Source organism: Antrostomus carolinensis, unplaced genomic scaffold, assembly GCF_000700745.2.
Source record: "Antrostomus carolinensis isolate BGI_N321 unplaced genomic scaffold, ASM70074v2 scaffold1329, whole genome shotgun sequence".
Classification (NCBI taxonomy): Eukaryota; Metazoa; Chordata; class Aves; order Caprimulgiformes; family Caprimulgidae; genus Antrostomus; species Antrostomus carolinensis.
The window spans coordinates 4,233-30,333 of NW_010339006.1; the positions used below are offsets into that span (position 1 = coordinate 4,233).

Below are 26,101 nucleotides of genomic sequence, written 5' to 3' on the forward strand. Positions count from 1 at the left end.
CCATGACTCCATTGCGTAACGTGTGCTATATGAATGTATTTGCTTCTATAGCCTTGGATACTTTGATTTGTTGGCCTTTTATCTGATTCTGTGAATCTGTTGTATGTCATGTGTAACATTTACATTTTTGTTACCAATGCCTGAATAGCAACATCAGAAATGCTTTTGTAAACTGTTAGTAATAATCTGAATAAAATATACTGTAAAAATAACATTCAAGAATTTTTCTTTCCAGGGGAAAGTAGTATAGTTTAACTTAGTAGAGAAAAATAAGTGATGGGATGTGACTTACATTTGATGCTGCAACAGGTGATTCTATTCAAAAGACACAGAAATACCCACTGAATATTGTAGTTATTGGTCTGTGTTTGGGCTGTCATTGTGACTTACAGTGAATCTGTCATTTACATGTTGATATATAGGCATCCCTTTAAAGGTGCAGTGCAGAGTTTTGTACTGTAAATTACCAGAATTGATGCTGACATGTTAGTGGGCCTGGCTGCTTCCAAAAGTACATAAGGACTTGTGTATCATCTTTTCCTTTCTGATCTGCACAGTTAAAGAATATATACTTTTATAGTAACAACTGTTATTATTGCTAAGTATATGAAGTTAGCAATCTAGGAAGACATTTTTATCATTAATTTAAACAATTTTTCTTATAGAAGTATTTTTTGGTTTTTTTGTGGTTTTGTTTTTTTAAGGTGACGTTACAGTGCAAACTGGAGATCTGCTGCCTTGTAGAATTTGTGGAAGGACTTTCTTTCCAGCAGCACTGGTAAGTGATATGAGCACTGTTAGCTTTTAGATCTAAGAAGTTGATATGGGAGCTAAGCAAAGGTCAGTATAGCTAAATAAAGTAGATCTAGATGCTTGGTTTTGGTGGGGTTTTTGTGTGGGTTGTTTGTTATTTTTTTTTTCTCCCAAATAATTGTCAATTCCAGTTGTCTCAGTTTTGAAGCTCCTTAGAATGCATCTCACCACTTTCTGAAAATACATGTTTGTAAAAGCATTTTCTCTAGGGTCACAGAATCATTCCTTTCCTCTGCAGATGTAAGCCCTAGCATCATGCAGACTCACATGGTAAATGAAGCCATCTTCAAAATACTGTGTTCTCCAGTCTTAATAGAAATTGATCTGTCCTTAAATATGAATATGAATTTCAGGATCTTCTGATTTGTCTTGTCACTCAATGCAAATGCTATCTACCTGCCATCAAATTTTTGTTTGCAAGGAGCAAGTACAGATGCTTCCTATTTTTCTTCCTCATCACCCAAGTTTTTGTGACCATGTCTATGCATTCGTGGATACCTGTAGTTCCATTCTAAAAGTAATGGCTGGCATAAATATTTGAGTGAAAGCAGTCTGATCTTACTAATCAAGAGTTGAGCCTTGTTTGCTGATTAGCATATCAAGAAGGAGGGAAATAACATGTTAATAACTTAAGTTTTCACAATTAAGTTCTATATTCTCATTTTCATTTTTCTTCTGCTCGTAGAAAAAGCATGGACCTATTTGCCAAAAAACTTCTGCCAAGAAAAGGAAGACATTCGATTCCAGCCGACAGAGAGCAGAAGGAACTGACATTCCCACAGTAAAACCTCTTAAGCCACGGGTATGTTATAATTTAATCTGCATGTGAACGTTTTAGGCAAGCTATATGTGCATTATAATAAGGCTTATTTCTGCTGGCAATTTATGATCATTAGATCAACTAGGATCTGGAAGAAATCTGACTATAATGTTGTATACTAAAATAAGGCACATACTTAGCCTGAAGTAAGAACTTCAGACATATAAAACTCTTTTTTGGCTTTTTAGCCAGAACCGCCCAAAAAACCTTCCAACTGGAGACGAAAGCACGAAGAATTTATAGCAACTATACGAGCAGCCAAAGGACTTAATCTTAAAGACGGTGGAAAACTCCCTCCACCACCTCCGCCATCATATGACCCTGGTATGTAAAACAATCAAGTTCTTCAGACTTTTTTTTTTTTAACTTATTTTGTAAAAAAATTTTTATTGGAAAGGAATTTGTTGGAATACAGTATTCACAAGTTCTTGAAGATGACTATCTGATTATCCCATGGCAGATACAGGTTTGTGACTGTGAGTCTAGCTGACTCCCAGCCTATGTAGCTTTCAAAGCCCATGACATTGCTTTTAATGCATCAAAAGGTAGTTGTGGCCAACTTGCAGCATGCTACTGTCTTATAAACTATAGGCTGAACAAATTGTTTCAACACCTTGTTTCTGTCCACAACAGTGGAACTGCTCAGAAAGAGTAGACTACCTTTTTAATTAGGTACTTTTTAATTAGGTTGTGGCTGGACACCCACAACCTATTTACATTGTAGGAATACATGTTCGACTATGCTCTTCAAATGTAGTCTGTCCCATTTCTTGCTGAATTCACATTTAGTTTCATGTATGCAGTGTATACTCTAGTGTGGTTGCTTATTCTTCCTCATGTGGTCAGGGTACTTGTTTTTTTTCAGTAGGTGGGATGTGTGGGATTTGTATTAACAAGAGAGTAACAGTAGTTGGATACCTTCAGAACTGAGGCTGGGTAAAGCATTGAAGCAGTCTGGTGTTAGTGAGAAGGAAACAAACTTTTCAGTGAACTTTTGTGATGTGATAATAGATTGGAGAATACATTTCTTCCTCTTTTCCTAAGAGCTAAACCATTTGATCAGCTCAATGACTATTTTCAGAAAGATTGGGAAAAACTGAAAAAATAATGGTTTTGCTTCTGCCTGTCTGTGGTCAAATGAGAATGTGAGTGTTCCCTACCTTGTTTCTTTCCAGGACACGTGGAAGTCCAGTATTAGGTTGTAATTGTGCGTAAGAATTAAGAAGTGAAGTCATATTATTCACCGTTCAGTACACTTGAAATGACATATGCATTTTAAAGTAAAGTAAAGCCAATAGGTAATGTTGTGGATAAAAAACATAAGGTTTGATCATGGAAAGGATCATTAATAATCTAGTGGTATAGTTTCTCAATTACAAGCAGAAGAGCCCAGAAGTAAATCTAGCTTGGAAAGCTACTAAAATGGTGCTCCCTTGGTTCCAGAAACTGCAAATGAGTTTGAAGTGGAGGAAGTAACTCTGTTGAGCCTGCTTGAAAGCAGATAGGAGGTAAAGTGAAGAGAAAGTTATTATGCCTGTTTCTCTTCCCATTTTTTACTTTTTCCAAGCATACTCTTACTGTTTATAGTCTCCTGGCTTTATCCTACTACAGTGGATAAGACTTAAGAGGAGGGAACCAGGAATGAAGAGAAGATGCACAAATTGATCAATGGATTCTCTTCCTGCAAATAGAACAAAAATAAAGCAGTGGCAGCTACTCTTGCTCCTTTTCCACTTTATCTGTAGGAGAGAAACAGAATTATGCATGGTATCATGGAGTATATCCATCCTCTCCTACTCAGCTCTGTCTTTGGCATGCCTATTTCTAACTAGCTGCTAGTTTTTTTCCTTCGAGTTTGCAAACAAGCAGCATTGCTGGTTCTTCGATCTCCTGTTTCACCTTTTCCTTAGAAATGCTGAATAGCCTCGTGATATTAAGAAGGACCTTAAGCCACCTCAATTGTGTTGAACTTGACTGCATATGTGTACTGCCCACTTATTTTGATTAGTTTGTATTTTATAAAGCTTATACTGAATCCTAACAGTTCTTCTGGACAGTATGAACAGTACTTCCACATAGCCAGGTGGCTGACTGGTGCTAAGCGTTTCACAAAAGGATGAAGGTACAATCACTGATTCTTGAGAGTGTACATTAATCCTCTACAGTCTGATCCATTTACTTTAGTGGCTTTTGAAAGTCTTCTGTGAGAACTGAGCTGTGCCCTAGCTAGAAATGTATTTTCTTATTATCTAGGGGCTTCCATAGCTGCTTTATATATGTGTACACATACACATACACACACACACACACACACACACACATATATATATATGTATATATATAAAACTTTGTTTGGACCTATCTTGGTTTGACCATATAGATATTACAGTTTTTTTCTTATGATTTTCTGTCTCTTAAGATGTAGTTCATGTTTGACTATTCTGACAGGAGTGGAGTTTATGTAAAATAAATAAAAATTCATTGTTGTTATCACATGAGATTCCCATGCTGTCACTTCTGTGAAGGATTCCTGTTTTCTTCCTGTGTCCTTTGGTCACAGTTCATAGTTTCATGGTCACTGCATCATTTAACTTATTCAAAATTGTTTTTTGATTTAAAGGGGTAACTACTTAAGCCAGATCTGCTGCTTTTGGAGTAGTAACATGTAATCCAAATCTTATTTTGGATTGTATAATATCTAACTGTAATCTTGGAGGCAATGACTGTAGTATCTCTCCTCATTTTCTTCAGTACATTTCTAAAATCATGTGGAAACGTACTAATTTAACCTGCTTTGCCAATGTCCAGCTCTTCTGAAGTTGATATTTACATGGTTTTGAATACTTACAGTATCTCTGGGGACTTCAACATCCACGTCTCTAGACACTAAAATGTCTATCTGAAACTGCAGTTTTTCCAAACACTTAGCTTTTCAAGAGCAGTGTATTTATTTTAAGGGCTGTATTTCCAGCATACAGATGAGGGAGCTTTCAGTATTTGAAGCATTTACATAGCCTTTCTATTTTTTCCCCAGCATTAATAGTAACATTTCCTGCAAGTAGTACTGTTTGTAATGTGACTAAATTAATAACGAAAAATAATACAACCACCAGTTACCCTGTTTTGCATGTCTCTATAGATATCTCCTAATTTTGGCTGGATTTCCTCTGATCCTTTTTTTTTTTTTAATTTCCAATTTTTTTTTTTTAATTATTGTTTCAAGTATTGCAGTTAGTATTTCTTAGTCTTATCAAAGCTGCTAGAGGAAACAGATTTCGTTGTCTTTTGCTATTTGTATGTGAAGGGTTTAATGCAATTTCATGTCTTGACCAAACTGAAGTGTGTGTGATTTTTTTTTTTTTTTATGTAAGCCTCTTCACCACTTCCTTCCAGCTGATATCCCCACCCATGTCCATATTTAATTTTCAGATCCAAGAAGCCTTCATTTTTTCTGAGGGTGGGGCTGGTCTTTAAAAGACTTCAACACTAAAAAAAAAAAAAGGTGTTTTATTAATGTTAGGTTTTTTATCTTTTTGAGATTACATTCAGTGTCCATATTGTCAGAGAAGATTTAATGAAAATGCAGCTGACAGACACATCAATTTCTGTAAGGAACAAGCAGCACGGATTACTAATAAGGGGAAATTGGCAGCTGATACCAAAGGAAAGCTTCCTACTCGAACACAGGTGAACTACAACATTTTTCTTAACTTGTAACTTGCATTCAACATCAAATCAAACTTGTTAAACAGTGTGTTGCTCTTAAATGGAATTAACCATTGTATTCTGCAGTTTTATTATTTACAATAGACTGAAATTAGACACTAAGCACAGAAGTAGTTTTTGCTTTCTTACGAGACTTGTAGAGATCCATGTCAGATGGCAGTAGTTGCAAAGCCAAAAACGGTCATAAATGTAACTCAGAGATTTATGAAAATGACAGATAAGGGTAGCAGCAGGAACTAGAGATGCAGTGTTTGTAAAGAAAGCTGAATTTCTATTGTGCAAGTCTTCTAAATCCAATTCAAGACTATTCCTTAACTGGACAAAGGTACCTGACTACAGAATAACTGATAGCAATATTTGGCTAATTAGAGGCTTAGAGGAATTCAGGCATATTAAGGTAAGAGCTACAGTAGTTAACTTATGAAGGAAACTAATCAGGGATTAAAGTCCATGCGTTTTCATTTGGTTGTAGTGCTCTTTTTTCCAGGAGCTGTGAAGGGTTTAACAGTCACAAGCAGTTACTTAGTGACTCTTGCACTGTGTTCTGAATCAGTGCTGGGACTGGTCCAGAGCACACAGGTGAAAGTAAGATTTGAAAGACAAAAATAATCCTGCCCTTGACTTTTCTTTTTAAAATTAACTGGTAATGAGATGATAATGTTAAGCTCATGAGACAGCTATGGAAAAAGAAAATAAAGCTGTAGAAAAGTGGAAAATACACAAAGACTTACAGTTAAATGAAAAAACAAAACCACTGAGTAAAGTTGGACAACCTTTCCTACTAGTATCATCTGTATGTATAAGGAAGCAGACTAGCAGAAGCTGTTTGCATGAGCCCGTACCAGAAACAGTTTACCTAGTAGGCAGTACTTTACCACAGTACCTGAGATGACTACCTGTCATGTTATATAGATAGTTTGATTTAATTGCTTAAATTTCTAGGTTGTATTTTGTTACAGAACAAACCTGCTGCAGTTAAGAAGATGCCTTCTGTAGGATCAACACCACCATCATCATCATCACGCTTACCACAGCCAAGTGGTGTTAGCAAAACTGTTGTAGGTATGAAATGAGTGTTACGAATTTTCTGTTTCCTTTCTAAATATTATTAGCCTAATTTTAATACCTGGAAGGATTTCTGCAGCCTTGAACACTGATTTAAACTGACAAAGTAAAAAAATTCATAGGACGAGCTCTGTGTTACGTGAGTGGATTAAATGGTGTCTGGTTTTCGTAATACAATTTTTCTTGATCAGTGTTTTTGTGACCTGATTTTTTTTAACTAACATACATGATGGCTATGTACTTTATTGTTGAAATTGATATAGTGGATTGTAACAGCTCATTTAAAGTAAAGTTGTAAGAGGCTCTGATTGGTGTACTATCCAACAAGACTCTTGAGCACGTAGGATTCTCTTGTGGTTAATCTATAGGGTCAAATTAGGTTTTTTTCTGAATTGAACTTGCAAAATAATTCTGCGTAGTAATGCATAACTGCATCTGATACTGATCTCTCACCTGAGATTTTTCTCTTGCTTAATTCTGTAACTTATTTGTGTGCTGAATATGATAATGAATTAGTGAAAATACACTGGTCTTATTCTAATTTCAGATATCATCAGATAACAAACATGTTCTGTTTTACATTGACATTCAAGGCTTCTTTTCTTTCCATTTTCTTCCTAAAGAAAGTAATTGAGATCCAGTGTTTTTTATTAGAACAGAACAGCTCAGTTGTTTCCAGAAATTTACAGAAAATGTGCATGCTTGCTTTTTTTCTAGTATCTTGACACTTGTTCATATCTTGATTAAAAACTCTTGTTTTGAATTTTGCTATTGAAATATATATAGTGAATTGTATGTTTCCAACAGCAATGTCTTGCATTTTCTTATATTTCCATGCTTGCTTTCAACTGCAAGGTGCCTCTTCAAGTAAAGCGCTATCTTCACCTGGATCCAGTGGGAGCAAAATTCAGACATTATCACCAGCTCATAAAAACTCATTGGGAATGGTGAACCCCCAAGCAGGGTAAGTTTCCATTTAGTGTCGTCACTTACGCTTTATTTCATATTTATGTTGTGCTACTTTTGCAAGTCTCTGTGGTCTGTTTCGCTTGCATTTTTTTTCTTTAAGCTTCAGAAGTGCAGTGTTTTGAATTTATCCTTTATTTATAAACACAATTAATGTTTAAGGAACGTTGGAGTAGGTAAGGATGCATCTTCTAATGTTAAAATAAAAACAAAGGATGTAAAGTGATAGAACTAAATATAAAGTAAATTAAAAAGTTACAGAATATGCAGGAGTGGTTGGAACCATAATTTTTTTTTCTTTGTAAAAGTGAAAAGTCTTGAAAAAGGATAAAACATTAGGCATAACTTCCTACCATTTGTGGAAATAAAAGGAGACCTCTGCCACAGATCACAAGCCAGTTGTTACAGGATCTTTTTTCTTGGCACAAAAGGATAGATGCTTTCCCTCTTCCTTTTCCTCTCTTAAAACACGAAAACGGCAACAAATGAATGAGCACAAATTAAGGCAACAGAAACCAGTGCTCTACAACAGCATCAAGAAGCAGTAGAGAGTTCAGTGAAAGTAGCGATGTGATCAAGGCTGTTACTGATATTTTGCCAGCGGGCTAGTCAGTGCAGACTATCTCAAAGAAGAAATGTATGGAAGGAATTGAAGAAAAGTAGTACAATTTTACAAAAGTTTGGGGAGCACCAAGGAGCTCTGAGAGAAAATATAAGAAATACAACATGATTGCAGTTTTATCATTGGTGATTGAAGAAGTCTTCTTTGTATAAAAACAAATATCAGATTGGATGAAGGCTGTATGAGGTGAAGAAAAATGACGGCTTAATTTTGTGAAGAAGAAGAAGAGGGACATTCTGAAAGAACTCATGGGGATGGACAGCTTTAATGATTACACAAAACAAGTGATTTTTATTTTTTCACTCTGAAGTGTTACCAGTTACACACAAATATGAATTTACAGCTCTGTCACACCTCCCTTCTGACACCGTGTAGCATGAGGATGCAGTTCTTTCCCTCCTTGCTCAACCCACTTGTACTAAGTCTTTTGGACACAGACTGGAGGCAGAGTCTATGAGGTTGTCAACAATTTCACCACCACCCCCACCCCACTCCAGTGTCTTTGGTCTACAAATCAGCTTCACTACTCTTTGTAGGCATCTATGCTTCTACTGTCAGAAGATCCCACCCTCTGTAATCACTGACTGATTTTTATATAACATTTCTCCATTTTCCTCCCACCCTCTTCCACTCCATTTTCTTGGCCTTTTTTCATCACTCCCCTGCCCATTCTCCTCCCAAATAAGCAACCTGCCTCTAATTTTGTTCTCTCTATTGGTCCCCATTTTGTCCAGTCTGTATCCAAATTTGATGTTTCTGATACAGTTATCTAGGCAACCTCAGCCGTGTATGGTGTTACTGGTATGGTTACCTAGGTTGCTCTACATGGTTCTAACCCACAAAATATCTCCAAAACTCCCCTTGGGTTATCTAATCAGATTGATTATGAATTGCTTGCTTACATGGTTTCTAAGTCAAATAATTTGACTTTAACCTTTATACCTCCACTTAGTTCATATTAAGCAAGCACTTGCTTATGTTCTAAGCAGATACTTTGCATACCAGAGCAGCATGTCTTGTCACACTCTGCTGTAGCGCTCACGCAGCACCCATCTCTCTCCTAGCTGAGTAAGAACAAGTTCTTGGCCATGACGTGTTCTTCAGACAGTCTCCAGGTTTCTTGTGGAGTCCCTCTCAGTATGGGCCCAGCAGGACCTGTTGCTCACGCAGGGGTTAAGAGATGCAACTGGAAAAGCCTGTTTTAGGGGAAACAAAATGGTTGGAAAAAATGTGAAGAAGGTAAAGAATGTGAATGTGATGTGAAGTTGATGAAACAACTGGAACCTGAAGAGAATGAGCCCTTCAGTCTCCAACGTTAAGGACTAGACCATACAGGGACTAGGAAGGTAGGTTGAGAGGACAAAGATAGTCTTTCTATTAGTGCAAAACAAGGACACCATAGAAAACTCTCTCATATAGGGAGAAAGGAGCGAATGACTTGAGGAAGCCAACAAAAAATAGGTAGGTGGCGGGACTCAGTTAAACAAGCATTAGAATTCTTTAATTGTGTGATGACACAATGGAAAGAGAAAACACATGCAATAGAGAAACTTTGATTAAAAGATTTCTGATAAAGATCCTCTGCAGTTTAAGAGCAAAAATTAGAAGAGGCAGGGGCAGAAGGGGATGTGATAGGTCAAAATAGTGTATTTGGAGCAAAGAAAGGATGATTATGAATCAACAAACTTAAAAGATGGAACTGAACCAATTGGAAGTTGCCAGTGCTGTTGTGTCACACATATTGTATGTGGAGACAGTTGGGAAGTCATAATCCTTTCATTCTTTTTGCAATGTTGTGATGGTTTAATCACAGAGGCTCGCTCACACACCCCACCCCCACCCTCCGGTGGTAGGGGGAGGAGAAAATGTAAACAAATGGGGCTCATGGGTTGAGACAGGAGCAGTTTACTAGAATGGTAAGGAAGAGAGAAACAACACCAAATAACAACAACAGTACTAACGAAAGACCAGGTTGCTCAAAGCCTCATCCAGCCTGGCCATGAACACTTCTTGTGATGTGGCATCCACAACTTCTCTGGGCAACCTGTTCCAGTGTCTCACCACCTTAATCATTAAAATAAATAAATAAATAAATAAATCTTCCTTTTGTCCAATCTAAACCTACCTTCTCTCAGTTTAAAACCACTGCCCCTTGTCCTGTCACTACAGGTCTTGGTAAAAAGCCTCTCTCCATATTCTTATAAACCTCCTTTAATTATTGAAAGGCTGCAATAAGGTCTCCCAGGAGTATTCTCCAGGCAAACAACCTCAACTCTCTAGCCTTTTTTCATAGAAGTGTTCCAGCCCTCTGACGATTTTCATGGCCCTCCTCTGGACCCACTCTCACAAGTCCATGTTGTTCTTGTACTGAGGACTCCAGAGCTGGATGCAGTACTCCAAGTGGTGGTCTCACAAGAGCAGAACAGAGGAGGAGAATCAACTCCCTCAACCTGCTGGCCACACTTCTTGTTATGCATCCCAGCATACAATTGGCTTTCTTGGTTACAAGTGCTTGTTGCTGGATTATATCAGATTTTTTCATCCACCAGTATCCCCAAGTCCTCCACAGGGCTGCTCTCATCCATTCATCCCCCAGTCTGTTGATATTGAGAATTGCCCCAACCCAGTTGCAGAACCTTACAGTTGGCTTTGTTGAACCTCATGAGGTTTACCTGGGCCCACTTCTTGAGCCTGTCAAGGTCCCTGTGAATGGCATCCCCTTTCTCAAGCATGTCAGCTGGACCACTCAGCTTGGTGTCATCTGCAAACCTGCTGAGAGTGCACTCTGTCCCACTATCTATGTCATTGCTGAAGACATTAAATAGTATTGGTCCCACTACAGACCCTCAAGGGACACTGGTTGTTACTGGTTTCCACTGAGACATGGAGCTGGTGTCTGTAATTTTTGGATGTGGCCCTCTAGTGGATTCCTTATCTAACAGTCTGTCCATCAAATCCGTATCTCTCCAACTTAATGGCAAGACTGTTGTGAGTGACTGTGTTAAAGGCCTTACAGAAGTCCAGGTAGATTACATCAGTAGTTCTCTTGTCCACTGATGAAGTCACTCCATTGTAGAGGGCCATTAGGTTGGTCAGGCACGATTTGCCTTTGGTGGAGCCATGCTGGCCATCTCTAATAAAAATATGTTTCAACAAATCAGAGGAATGTAAGTCTTGGTGTTAGATGAAGAAACACATTGTAACAGGAAATGGGAAAGGAGAAGGGTTGCTGTGTTGCCCAATATGGTGAAGACCTTTGCTTTTCTTTGCCTTGCATCAGACTCCAGCTTTTCTGATCCTACTGTTCTCTTATCCTGTGTTTTCTCAGAATTGTAAAATCTGGTAACAATGATCTAGGTCATAGTGAAAGATGAGAGCCCACAGCGAATCGTCAGGTTAGGGGTGTGTCATAGATAATTGTGATGTAATCAGAGACAGTGTTAATATTTCAGAAGCAACAAGTGAATGTGGTTCAAGAATAAGGGAAGGGGTCATCTTGTGCAGTTCTGGAAAATGGCATAAGATGAATGTGAACAAAAAGAAATTATTTTTATCAGAAACAGGGAGGATTGGGTTGGGTAGGCATAGCATGATTGCAAGTGAATGTTACCACAAGTGGAAAGGGGGATTAGTATGTGAAACCTTGATCAGTATGAGAGAGGAATGGTCATATGGGGAAGAAAGAAGAGACAGAAATTCTGGTTAAGGAAGGGTGTCCTTTCCTTGGGAAAAGGAAATAATGGAATTCAAAACAACGTGGAGAAGGCACAAGGTAGCTGAGGTGCAGAAGCTGAATTAACACCTACTGCTGAGTGTCAAACAAGGAGGCCTGCAAACCACAGTAAAACAAGTCAGCTGAGATAATTTGAAGGCGTGTTTCTGACCTCAGTGATGAATCCTAGCTGTCTGGGAAAGTCTTTTTCCTGATAGAGTTTCTAATTGCAGTCTGGATTGGTTTGTAAGGGAGTGTAGATTTTGGCCTTCACTTCTTAACAAGGAAGTTTTATTTAATTTTACCAGTTGTTTACAGGACTTGCTACCTTGTGTTCTGTAGTCTTCCATTTCTTCTTGGGAAGTTTGAAGAAAGACTTGTGATGTGACCAGGCCAAATCGCAGTTAATATATGGAGAGATGTTTGCACAGGTTCTCTTAGGTCACACATGCTGTTGACTGCAAATAGAGGACTTCTAATTGGTAGAGCTCTCAGAATAATCTCTGCTGAGAGGCAGTGAATGTTAGCTTGGCTCATAAACCTTACCTAATTGCCTACACAGTTTCCAGTTTTTTGAGAGTATGGATATGATGAGTGTGTCTCTGTGTGCAGTCCTTCTCACTTCTCTCTTCTAAAAAAAAAAAAATACGTTCTCTTCCTGTCTTTGCCAAACAGTCCTTTTGATTTCTTGCTGCTCAAGCTAACCAGTCTTCTCAAAGATGGCTGTGTCTCTTTCTGAAGAGTTCAAAGTTCTACCTGAGACCTAGCAATTCTTTCTTTTTCTTTTGGCTACTTTGTGTTCAGTTCTGAGAACAAGTTGATCAGGAGTTAGATTGAAGCAAAGAGGTGTAGGAGCAGTTACAACATGGAAGGGTTAGGTGCTTCAGATTGTTCACTAGTGACAATTTTGTCCTTAATCGTCTCAGCCTCAGTATTGTGTGAGGGGGAAATATGTGGGGTTCTGTTGAAACGCCTACAAGATTATATCAGAGCAGGGACTGAGACACTAACTGACACCCTGTGTCAGAGATAGGAATAGTTAATATTGTAGTGACACAGATTTTAAACATTAAACATCTTATAATTAGGCTATAGCTAATTGCAGCTAGAATTATTTTATAAAATAAAAGCACTTTTAAAATTTTATAAAAATAACCTTCATTAGGATGAAACAAGATGTATTTCTTTTGCTACATTTACAAATTAACCAGTAAAATGACATGCCATAGCATGAGATCCGGGATTCTGTTGTACCTAAGCCAGGCAGAGTTCGTGCTGTAAAGTGTCATGCTCCTTCTGAGTTATTAGTCAACTGATTTACTGAGCACATGTATTGTTTTAAGGGCAGTCTTTCAAATGGAATGTTAAAAGATCACATGAGTGTGTCGTCCCATCCCCCCCCCTTTGGCAAATATTTAAGAGCCTACACACTCTTTTGACCAGGTTAAATTCCAATTTTTGATGTAAGAAACAAGCTCCTGCAGTTTTCCATTGGGTTTGGGGTGTTTTTGGATTTTTTTTTTTTTTAATTATTTTTTTTTTTTACAAATTAGCTAAGTTAAACCTTCCAGTTTTGCCTAGATTGTTATAATTCCAGATTTGGCAGAGAGGTAGTGAAGCTTAATAGTAGAATTACAATGATATTGTGCAATATCAAGGATGAAGTATATGTATATTGGAGGGGGGAAATTGAATCAGCCAGTGCTTCTTTCTGTAGAATCATGGTACCTGTTCTCTGTGATGGATATGCAAAGGTGCAAGAAATGACTATCTGCTGGCTAATGGAACACCCAGAAGTAATTAAAATAGACAGGAATGCAGTTTCCCTCTTGCTCTTTAGGTGGCACTCTTGAACTGCTGACTGAAACTACTCTGACAGGCAGTTGGAGCTGGTTCGTGCATTTGTGTTAAAGGTGAAGGCTAAAACGAACTGGGTCTTTAAGGTGTTTTGTTCTGTAAAGGAAAGATTCTTGAACTTCGTTTCATATAAGGTTCAACTTCAATATAGCACTATGAATTTTTAATTTGTATGAGCAGAAATGTAACCAAATTTTATGAACTCTTATTTTAAGTCATTTTAGCTGTACTATTTCTAATTTGGATTCTCTTCTGCTCTCCAAGTAATGGACTGCTGAGAGAGTGCGCCACAGCATCATCAACATAAGCTAGGTTAGTGATAGCGAGGCTTACTTTGTACGTGTAGATCAGGATGTGTCAGCTGAGCTCTGCTGTGAGGATTTTCTTTTTCTCCCTGGACAGAATAAGAGCACAGCCACTTATAAGTGTTAGTGAAAGTGTAGCATGAAGGCATAATTTCTGAGTCCTAGAGAAGGAGGTGAGAGTGCATGAGTTGTATCTGACTCTCTACTGTAGTCAGTAGGAAAGGCTTAATTCACTGATATGAAAAGAAGATTTCATCTTTTTTATGTTGAAGAACTGTGAAAAGGAAAATTAATTCTACAGAAATAGTAGTTAGGCTCATACTTTGAACCATGTCAAGATCCTGAGTTTGATACATATTTTGTAAGAGTACAGAGTTTAGCACTGTCCTACATTTCTTGATGGAAAGGGCAGCTCTAGTAAGCTGTCAGAAAGAATCACATCTTCAGGAGAAAAAATTGGGTAGGTTCTTCTTCCTATCCTGCGGCTAAGCAAACAGGCTAACTCCACCCCACATGCAAACTGGTTTGCCTAGCAGAACCACTGTTTGTGGGCAGCCAGAGATCTTTTGCCTGTACAGTTTAGTTGTCTGTGCATGTTTTATTTATTAACAGTATTTTTTTTTTAACTGGGACTGGGAAAACTATGTGATATTTTTCAGTATGGCATGTGAACCCTTACAAATTACTTTGTCAGAATCAGAAAACTGCGTAGTAATTTTAAGAAATTATTTTTCTCTGTGCGAGGGTGTGTTTTGTTGGTTTTGCTTGTTTGTTTTTTCCTTGTTATATCCCTTTGGGGGTGGGAAGCTTGCAGAAGAGCGAAGCTTCAGCTACCCAGACATTTCCATCAATCTTGCTTGGTTTGTTTCTTTACAGTTCTTTCATTTCAGAAAGATGAATAAAAATATGCTGTCATCATTTTCCAGTTAAGGCTTATGCTACTAGGATTTTTTTTTTTTTTTTTTTTGAGCATAAGAATAAAATTCTGTTACATTATTGAGGTAGGGGTGGTGATATAATGAGCTTTTTTCAAGTTTTACTGTATGGTTTAAGATCACAAAAATGCAGAACTATACTTGAAGACCTAATTTTTCTAATATAAGTTGTGATTTCTCAGAAACTACAATTCTACTTGTGATGGTGTGTGGCAGGGGAGGATGGTAGTGTGTTTTATTTTATCAGGGTTTTTTAATTCAATGCTTTTAAAATTTTAGTTTTGGTTTATTCTTTTTTTTTTGGAAATGTTATCTGTAATACTAAAAAAAGTATTAAAATATTGTCTATATGTCTATTTTGACTAGATTTTTTATATATATATATATTAAACCAAAGTTGTTTTTCTTTCAGGCTTTCCTCTGTTCTCATCCCCATAAAATAAAAGAGCATGGAAAGGATGTTAGAGATTCTCTCTGGTCACAATGTTCAGCCTTTACCAAAAAAAAAAAAAAAGTTAAGAAGGAAAAATTTTTCCTTCTTCCTCATTTGAAAGTTAAGGAGGCTTGTACTTACATCTGTTATTTTCTAACATCTTAATGAAGTTACTGTGACTTACTATGACATCATTTTCTGGATGTGATAAGTTTGACATTATGAAAGTTTTTCTTAAAAGAAAAAAGGCCAAATGTGAGCGCATTGTGCAGATTGTGAGGATAACTGGCATTAGGTTTTTTTTATTCTGTTTAAAAAAGAATTTAAAAAAATGCATTGGAAAGGTAATCCAAATATAAGTCTATGAAATCCTCTCCTCTTTAAGAAGAACCCTTTTGTTTGCTGGATTATTAAAGTCTGATTTGTACAATTTTATTTTTTTTTAGTCAATGAGAATTCTTTGGGAATAAAAGTATTTATTTGTGAGTACTGTTTTAATTTTTTTTTTTGTGATAACTTAAATAGCAATCTAGCAATCTCCTTATGAGTACACCTTTATATATTTTAGTAGTAAGATGGACAAGTTAGGCCCACCACTGCGAACTGGAAGAGATGTGCAAAGCTTTTATGACACTGATACAAAAACAGACAGTACCATCAAAAGACCAAATGAGTTGTTGCCTATAAAGAAGTAAGTATTACAAATCAGTGTGGTTTATCTGTTTTGCATAAATGTTTCTCCAAAGCATTGGAATAACAGTGTGACCTTAACAGACATCTGCTGCCCGGTATGTCTTCAATATAAATGCTGTGGGAGAACAGTATATAATATAATTAGTATAGTTATCTGTTTCATGCTAGGTAAACAGCTTCACAGTAGGACAGGAAAGGTGAAGACTTCTCTTGGATTTGATTTCTTCTGTCTCTGACTGATTATGGACTAAAAGTAATGAATATCTTTGTAAACCTGAGATAAAACTGAATTTGCATAATATAAAGCTGAAATAAGCATTTAAGCCTGGCAACTGTACAAATATCTGCCTTACAGGCAGATGTTCAATGACAAAGTAATTTTATTCTCTTAAAGTCATATATTTATGTCTCCTCCTTCTGTAAGATAGCTGCAGTGGTCCAAGAATGTAAGCAGGGTAGACTTTGTAGTGAGAGGTAGTCTTTTATTAAATCCAACTTATCTCATATAAAAGCTTCTGAATATTCAGCAAGTTTAAGATCTTGGTTTGGAAGAAAGGGTATTCCAATATTTTAAAAAGGGAGGAGATGATATATTATAGTTAACCCTTTAATATAATTTGGAAGATGCCAAATTCAAGTGGGCTGGTTCTTCATAAAGAATACGTTAAAGCATATTGCAAAAGAGAAATTAGTAGTGAAGTATGCGGCATGTACATGGAATGTAATGCTTTAAATAGTAAAAATGTTTCTAAATATTAATGCTTTTTTCGTATTTTAACCAAAGCTGATACATCTTTGAGACAGGGCGAGAATATTTGAACCTGGGTTTCTGTTTGAAGAAGCAAAAGGAATGAAGGAAGGGGAAGCTCTTTTTAGACAAACAATTTTTGTTGTTGTTGTTGTTCCTCTATGTGCTTGGTTAGCGCTATACATCTGTGAACCATCAAAAATTAGTTCAGTTATTAATTTTCTAATATATTACTAAGATGTTGGAAAACTTGACTTCATGAGTTGCTAAACGTGCTTACAGTAGCCCCTATCTGTAGAGAAGTGATTTGATTTTTCATGATGAGAGAACTTCTTTAAGAGTATAGGCACTTATTTTGCTCTTCATCACATTGCTGCTGTTATTAAATTTCCACTGGGTTAATGAATTAAATCTGCCTTCCTTGCAGGAGGTTATTCAATATGTTATGTGCCAACAGCACTGGACAAATAGCTGCTATTCATTGTTAAGTTCAGCATAGCAGTGTGGTTCTAGTTTATGGCAAAGGTTTCTGGACTTTGGCATGTATGCTATTAGTCATAAGGAACTTATTTATGATTTTGCACAGAACTATGAGCTGTTGTGGTTGACAGTGATAGCTGTAAAGAATAACTGAAAACGCCCTGTTTAGGAAGCAAGCTTGATACTTCAGTAACTTTATAGCAAAATCCAACTAAATTGTGAATGTGTAAATAAAAAAAGGCAAGTTTCCTTTACAAATTTATTTCAGGTTTTCATTTTGCAAGGAGTGGTAATTCAACTAGATGTACAACATGAGCTGCTTTAGGAAGGGAAGTCCCCCTCAATCTTATTTCTTTTGAAATTAAGAGTGGATAATAAATGTCTTTAAAAGTATGTCCAAACTTTAAGAGTTCAAGGTGGCAGTGGTACACAGCCTCATCTGCCATCAGGCTCCGTTAATACTTCATGTGATACAACTTAGAACAGAGATTTATATACCTTTGGAAAACCAAAACAAACAAAAAATTCCAACCAATCAGAAACCAAAACAAACAAAAAATTCCAATCAAACAGAAAACAAACAAAAAACCCCAGAACTGGGCAAGTAGATAGAAGTGGCAGAGTTTGGACAGAGCGGAAGAGACCAAGATGTGGTGACAAAAGTTGAGATAATCAGGAATGTCTGACTTCATTGGAAGACATCTGTCTCTAGAGATCAGGTTGCAACTTAAGGATGCAATTTCAAGATTTGTCATCAAATATACATGAAACCTGATGGTAATTATGTGTCTAGATCTGGGATGAATAAAATTGTAGACAGTGGCAGCCTGCTGCTACTGTTGATTTACTCGTCAAAATGACAGAAATCATTGCAGCTGATTATAAGTCTCATAATAAAGTTTCTAGTCTGAAAATAGATTTGCTTTTTTTCTGTATTTTTAGGAAACTAATTGGGGAAAAATCTGTAGAAATTATGCAGAATGCTATGTTTAAACATTTCAGAATTAAAACATTGTATTAAACCTTTAAAGAATGATGTTTTATCTGTTCATGGGACTCTGCCTTCATTAATAGACATGGTGGACAGTGCACTTTCAATGTGGCTTGTTAATATTTTGATTTATTTTTTTTTTCTGTTTCAATCAGTGGCCTGTATGCTGCAGTAGACACCATACAAATCATGGTTTTAAGTCACCGATTTCTGGGAAATTTTGCTATTATACACCTAGTATTAAAGCATCAGGTGAATTTTCAGAGTACCCAGTGGGATGAGGTTATATTATACATATTTTAGAAAGGGTAACAGTTGAAATACAAGAAGGAATATTGGACAATTTTTCATGATAATTTCTTTCAAATACATAGGACTCCTAGCTTTATGTTCAAAAATGATTGATTCAAAGTACACACTGAATAGGCATCAGTTTAAGAAATTAATGCTGTTAGTTTTGAAAAAGTAGTATGTTGGTCCCAAGTTGAAAATCCAGATAAAACTGAGTCAGTAATACTTTTGAAAAAAATGTTTAGACAGCTCTAAGACAGGAATTGAGGCACAATTCTGTTCTTTGCATCATTGGCTGATCATCCCTGATCCATGATGATCCATACCATTTCTGTGTCTACAGTTGAATTTTTCTTTATATGCTTTTCTAGCTTCCATAGCAAGAGAAGTAACAGTACAGTATGTTTTGGGGTTTTTTTCACTGTTGAGCTCTTACGAATTTTACTCAATTATAAGGAAGGGTAAAACTAGATGGTGGGAAATAACACAAGATTTAGCATCTGTACTGTTGCATACTTGCAACTGTAATTTAGCTTACACTTAGAACTTTTATCCCAGAATTCTATAACTTTTGAAAGACTGACATAACTTTTAATAGTTTTTTTATTATAACTTATGTAATGCTTTTCAGTCTGCACAGTATTTTTTTAAAATAAAACCGTCTTTAAAATCTTCTTGCTAAATAAGAGGGCAGACAGGAAAACTAACGAAGAAGGTTGGTGCTCTGCCCAGTGAACCAGATGGTTCCACTTAACCTGTTGCATATACAAGCCATTCTTGTTAAACTTGAATACTTTAGTTAGATATAATTTCACTTGATTTGAATATAGTTCCTCATCTCCACATTTGTGTAATTTTTTTAAACAGTGACAAAAAAATCTGTCCTTGGTCACTGAGGATAAAAGAATGCCCTTTCCTATCTCTTTTTCTTACCACTCCTCAGGTTTTTCAGGGGATTATTATGTTTCTTTACTCATCAAAGCAAGCAGTGAGATGTTCTGAGTGTTTAGGATGTGCTATTCATTGCATACTGGCTTTTCATAAAACCCTTGAGTCTTGAGGAAAGCAGCATTCACAGCTGTGTGGTCATACTGTTGAAGCCCACTTTAAGAACACTGTGACAGGCTAGAAAAAAATTAGGCCCTAATACCCAAAAGGATAGATTTTCTTTCCTCTCCTCCTTCTGTTTCTATTTACAAATACAATATTTATGCTTTGAAGAAGGGGAATCTACAGCATTATCTGAGAAGTATGCATCCTAAATAAAGTCTGTGGCTATGAAGAAAAAAGGTCTTATAAATCACTTCATATTGGTCACAAAGCATTGAGAATATGGTATCCTTTGTACATTTTTTTTAAACTGTTAAGACCTGCAGTCATCTGCTCTCTATTTCTCTGAAATCCTGGTCAGTCCTAAAAAGTGACTTGTAGTCTATCAAAGTAGACATTAGAACATAGTAAACAACCAGTACTGCAGGATCTGCCTGTTTTGGTTTCATAAGTGAAACACATGAACAGGAAAGGACTTGGTGTTCTGCTTAGCTTGTCATTGTAAGATTCAAGACATATTCAGTCCAAAGCAAGCAAGTTCATGTCAAAGCTCTTCTGTCTGCTCTTGGTAGGAAATAAGTTATTTTTCATACAATTAATTGATGTGTAGATTTTTGTGTTCCTTTTTTTTAATATCATTTGTAAATGCATATACTTGTATATATTTGTGTGTATGTAACTCATCAGATATTTGTTCTGTTTTAGAGGTGCAACAAAAACACGGACATCAGCCCCTCCTAGTGTGGCAAGAACCATGAGCACGGGTGCTCTAACAAACAAAAGAAAAACTAGCAATTCAGACATTTACTCAAGGTAGCTTTTAACTTGGTGGATTTTGTCAGCAGTAGAACCTTCACTAAATGGGAGTACTTATTACAAAAGAAGTTGGGGGAAATATTGTTCTCTGCAGTTAATAGATAACGCATGGTCAGTATTATTTGGCATGTTTAAGATACTCAATGTATTTTGCATATTTATCGGCTAAGAGAACACCTTTGTCATCAGCTGCCTCAGATGTGCACAGAAGAGTGTTAGAAATGTCAAAAACCTCTTAGGAGCTGTTGAAAAAAATAAGTGAATGGTTTCTCAAATGGGAAGTGAGTGGTTCAGTTGAAATTGCATGAAATTTGCATGCTAAGCACACAAATAAATTGTCTGGTGTCTGCCATTTTAAAGGGTAGGATAAAAACTAATGCTGTTTTAGACTTTCTTGTTTTGACAAGCAAAATTTTAAGTTTTCAAGCACTAGTTAATCTAACTAGTGAATCAAATATTTGATCCTGCTCCTAAAATTTTGGCATTTTCTGTTTTCTTGCAGGGAAGGTAAGGTGGGTATCTGGACATAGGTAGGGTAGTGTGGGTAGAGTTATAAGGTATAGCACTGCAAATAAATAGGAAATGTAAGCATGAAAATAGCAGTAAGAATAGCAGTAATTCACTGCAAGGATTAAAATAATTTTGCATGAAGTTATACTGAATTGAGTTATGGAGAATGTTCTTTATCTGGGGATTTTCAGGTCTGATGTTAAAATTGGGTATGACAGTGGAGACTACTCATCCTCAGTCAATGGAGGAAGTTCAAAAAGCAGCGAAGGAAATTCACCTGTACAGTTATCAAAGTTCTGCCATGAATGTGGGACAAGATATCCAGTAGAATGGGCCAAGTTTTGCTGTGAGTGTGGAATTCGAAGAATGATTGTGTGAACACGTTCTTAAAAGCAAAAAGAAAATAAGAAGTCAGAAGCATCTGCTATGTACTGCTGCATGGAAAGTTAGAGCACTCCTTCCTGTTAGACTTCATGCTGCAAACATGGTGAAACATCATACTGTAATTTTCTGAGTGCAATCTTCTGGTTACACAGTTATTTATAAACAAATATATATACTGTATATAAAAATAACAGGTACCTAAAACTGTGCCATTTAAGGAAATAGTCTTTAATCTCTGTTGGAAATATTTAAGATTAAGGTAAAAATGTGTTAAGTAACTTAAGTAGCAGAAGTGGTTACATGTTATTTTTCTTGTAAATCCTACTAGATAAAGGATTATTTAAATCACTTATGTAGGACAATACTTACCATAGGGAAATAGCCATGAAGAACTTGGGCTTCAAAAGTTTCTCTCTGGAGCATTTCCTTCATATGTGACAGTAACTTAAATACTGTGTTTCTACGTGAAAATAACATGAGCAACTCCTTATAAATTCCTAGTTAAAAGTGCAAAATGTCTGAATCCCTTTAAACTCTTTTACAGTCATATCCTAATTGGACTTTCCAGTTACTTCCTAGGATTTTTTTAAAGAATCAAAGTGGAAAAACTACCTGAGAATTCTGTTCACATGTGAGGAGAGAAGCAAGGTTTTTGTTTGTGGCTTTCCATGTGCTGTTTTCCAATAAGAACTTGTTAGTATTTTTATGTATTTATAAGGACAAAAGTGATATCATTTTATTATGTTCCTTTTGTTCAGAAATACTTGTCTTCCTTCTCCTGTGCTCCACCATGACTAGCATATCTAAAAGTTTTGTGCTTTTTGTTTTTCCAAAGGTCCTGCTCCTTTTTGTCTCTTCCCTCATTGCCTGAAGGAGAGATAAAGTCTATGCTTATCCTACCTAAATGTTGAACTCTTATTTTGAAAACAGCCTTCTTGATGTAGCCAATATAAAAGAGTTCTATAAAAATGTATGTTATTAGAACAGTAGAACTTGATGTAAGTAGTGACTGTTTTTTCTTCTTATTCCTGTGCAAATAGCACAGCTCACGTATGAGTGCATAATGGAGTAACTGTGCTCCATAGATTTATATGTTAATACCTTACACGTGGTTTTTTGCAATCTTATGTATACTTGAGCTCTGAACAGCGGCCTCTTGAAGTTAGTAACAGACTGCATTAATTCGTTAGGAAGAAGGGTCAGGCCCTGGCAGTTGCTGGGTATTTTTACAAATTGCACAGGATATTAAAACCATCCACAAACCAAATCATTTAACTTGCATTTGAATGTGGTAATTTGTTTTGTGAAGTTTTACTTGGAAGCACTGGCACCATCTTAGTTATGTGTGAAAGAACAATCTGAAAGAACTTAATTGTGCCTTTCCAACAATAAATACACTCTTTTTACCAGAAATGGTTACTTTCAGCTCAAACCCACCATTAGTATAAATTTATATAATTTCTTTGTAGCTTATGCAAAATACAGTGTAGTGTTCCATTACAGTATTGTGATCATAGTTTGCATTTTCAAAACTTGTGACTGCTATCAATGGGGCCAGTTTTGAAGAAAGCATGATTGAAGAAAAGCATCTCCAAAGCAGATAAATACCAGTCTTGGAGGATGAGAGATTTAAGAGACTTGATGTAGTCATGTTGCAGGCCACACACTATTTATGTTTTAGAATTAGCTCAATGGTGTGGAATTGTCTTACACTTTTTATGCAAAATTATTTTTAGAAATTATTCTTCATTCATGTAGTCTTGTTTTATGATAACTTGTGTAAGCTGCTGCTGGGCATGGTAGGATGGATGACTAGTTAGAACTGGCAAATCTTAGCCAAATTATGTTCTCAGTAGTTTAGGTTCTAGGATCTGTGTTTTGTCACATTCATATCTGTACTTGGAAAAATCGGAATGCTGCATCCTTTGCATAGATAAGCCTGCTTTAGAAAATTTGCCCCAGACTTGGAGCATGGAGGTCTGCAGACTGACTTATTGCAAACTGAGTGCCCATCAGCAAAGATACAAGTCCAGGATAGGTTTGATCGCTTAGTGACTTTACTGAGGAATCAATTCCATTGTCTGACTTGATGAATTTTCAGTTCTTGTTTCTGCTGGAAAAATGCATTTTACCATTTATTGAAAATGCTTTCTACAAAAGGAAAGTTTAGTAAGTAAATAAATGTTTTCCAGGGTTGCTGTAAGTGTAGAAAAAACATATTGACTATTTCTCTTTTGAATTGTAGGTGGCAGGTTTCCTAGTTTTAAATCAATGCACATCCAGTTACAAGAATTTCTGCTTTTTGAACCATTTGTGTGACTCTTTGCTTCCAGTGAAGCATTTAGTAAATTACCTGAGTGACACATCATTTACTTTATTTATGCTTATATGATTTATAGCAAGGACTAGACAGGGGATTAACCTGAACTGAAAGAAGAATTTTAAAAATATTTCCTGAACTTTTAATTTGGCCTTACAAAAAGGTCTATTGAAACATAAATGACTGTTGATAGTATGACTGGATAATGTGTATGTGTTTGAATCTACAATAAGATAAGCAGACAATGAAAACATAATTGACTATGAAGTTTATTACTGTATAGTGAGACTATCAGCAGTGTAATATGTTTCCACTTTATCAACTGATCTTGTTACTGAATGACATTAGGTTTCTGAACTCTTTGATGTTACAGACCATAGAGTGTATTACACATTATCAGCACAAATTGCTGTAATTCCATCTTAATTGAACATTTGTTAGGAAATAAATTTGTTTTCATAATGCCCCCGCAGAACTGAATATGGGAAACAAATTTGTTATATTTAAAGAAAAAAAAAAATAAACTTTTAAGGGAGATTAACTCTGAATTTTGAATCTTTAGGTACATTACATGTGTCAGGAAGTTCCCCTATTTATTTTTTTAATGACCTAGATCCAAACCCACTTGCCCTAGTCTTGTGCTTGCCTTTATGCCTTGCTTTTCATGAGTGGAAAAAACATGGATGCATACACTGAAAGGAGGATGTTCCAAAATGTCTTAAGAATCAAAATGTTGATAGTTGTGAAGACAAAACCCCTAGATGAACTATGCACCGCTGATGCACTACAGTGATGTCTAAATTTAGCTGGTGTTATCTCCTGGATGTCTTATTGACAGATGTTTAACTTAAAAGCCTAAATGTATAAAATTAGAATGATATTACTACTCCATTTAGCATCTGTCTCTCCAGTTCTGTGTGTGTGTATGGGTGTATAGGGTGTGCGCATGAGCACACATGTATTTTGTGAGAACTCATAAGTTATACAGATTTTAAAAGTTGTTTCATTAAAATGTAGTTGATACAAAAGAGGACTGAATGCTCACACTGAGGACTGTGAAGCCTCAGACAGTAGAATAATGTAGTTACTATCCATTTGAAATTAAATTTACTGACATGATTATTTTACTTGTTTCTATCCCCATGTCTGACTCTATGGCAGACTTTCTTTTACTGTCTGCCACTCTACCTTCCTATGTGCTTACTATCAGTTAAAAGAAAAAAAAAAAGTGAAAGGTAAAATTCCATCTAAAGAAATAAGGAGAAGGCTGTTTTTGAAGTCTGCTTGAGGGTGTTTGCATTACTGTTCTGCTTTTGTGAATATCTGTTATACCTCTGTGCCAGAAAGTAGGGACATCCTCTGTGCAGGATCATTGGAACTATACTGATGTAAGTGCAATGGAGTTATGAAAAGTACGAGCTTCAATAGTAAAGCCAACATATGATAAGGCTTAATCTTTATATGATGCATCTTACTCAGTTTTGTATTTATGTGTGGTACTTGCACCCTAGGTAGTTTAAGAACTGAAATCTCTGAACATACAGCAACTTAAGTATATGGTTATAGGGATAAACTTCCAGTCTTACACACCACTCCCAGGAAGTGGGCATGTGGAGGTGCTTTACTACCATTTCAGCTTGTCCCTATGAAATGAACATTTAGGCAGAATTGTTCAAATTTGCCAAAGAGACTCGAAGAGCCACTGGACTCCCCAGGGCAGATCTGGGAAGCTCCACCCGAGGGGTCCCTCGGCCAGGAAGGAGGTGGTGTTGTGGGGGAGCTCTCCATGGTGCTCCGGGCACCCAGCCAGCTCCTGCAGCGCCGCAGGCAGCGGCTGCTCCAGCTCTGCTGCAGGTAGCCAGGTTCACAGGCTGGGAACTCCAAAATGTATTTTAAAACCTGACCCAGTCTTCAAGCATCATGGATGTTCTCTGTCATCTGAGTAGAGACTAGCTCCTAATTTGCCATTGCAATTGAGAGTTAGAGCCTGAAATGCAGTGTACGAAGAGAAGAGTTTCGTGATGCACGTTTATCAAATCAGTGGAGGGAAGTGCAGTAGGTTAAATGCTAATAAACAAGGCATGTAGCAGTGCATACTGATGTAGGCTGTGTGATTACTGTGAGTATAAAATGAAATGGTATTGTTTATGTATTGCAAAGTTCTCAAGAAGTGCTACTTTCCATCACATAGACTTTGTGTATGTGCAAAGAACAAACTTGTTGCAAGGTTTTTTAATCTTGGCTGACAAATTTGTGTTTTCTAGGAGTGCTTTTTACAACTTTAACTCTTTTCAGTTTGACTAAACTATGAAAAATTATATGGGTTGTATGATAGGGTAGAGTTTTCATCTTTGGTGAAATTGATTTTGGTGACTGGTGAAAATAGTTCTGTTCCCTTTCAAGGACAGCTCGTTCCAACTTGTGATGGTTTCATTGCTGGGTTTTTTGTTTTGTTTTTCTTTTTTTTTTTGTGGGGGGGGGTTGTGTGGTTTTTTCTTTTTCTCTAGCTCACTGAGTGAGGTCTGAGTTACCTAATTGTGTTGTTGGAAGGAATGTTCAGTAAA

At 36.5% G+C, this 26,101-nt stretch overlaps 1 protein-coding gene across 1 annotated transcript; it reads left to right on the plus strand.

The window, feature by feature from the left end:
• Positions 1-704: 704 nt before the first annotated feature.
• On the plus strand, positions 705-21,211 carry ZC2HC1A (zinc finger C2HC-type containing 1A; the record flags this gene model as incomplete). The annotated part of the gene is made up of 9 exons (XM_010175676.1): positions 705-778; positions 1,499-1,615; positions 1,822-1,957; positions 5,172-5,320; positions 6,319-6,421; positions 7,280-7,388; positions 15,826-15,945; positions 20,213-20,320; positions 21,025-21,211. Coding segments are annotated over 9 exons (1,103 nt in total), but the record flags the coding sequence as incomplete, so codon positions are not given.
• Positions 21,212-26,101: the final 4,890 nt, after the last annotated feature.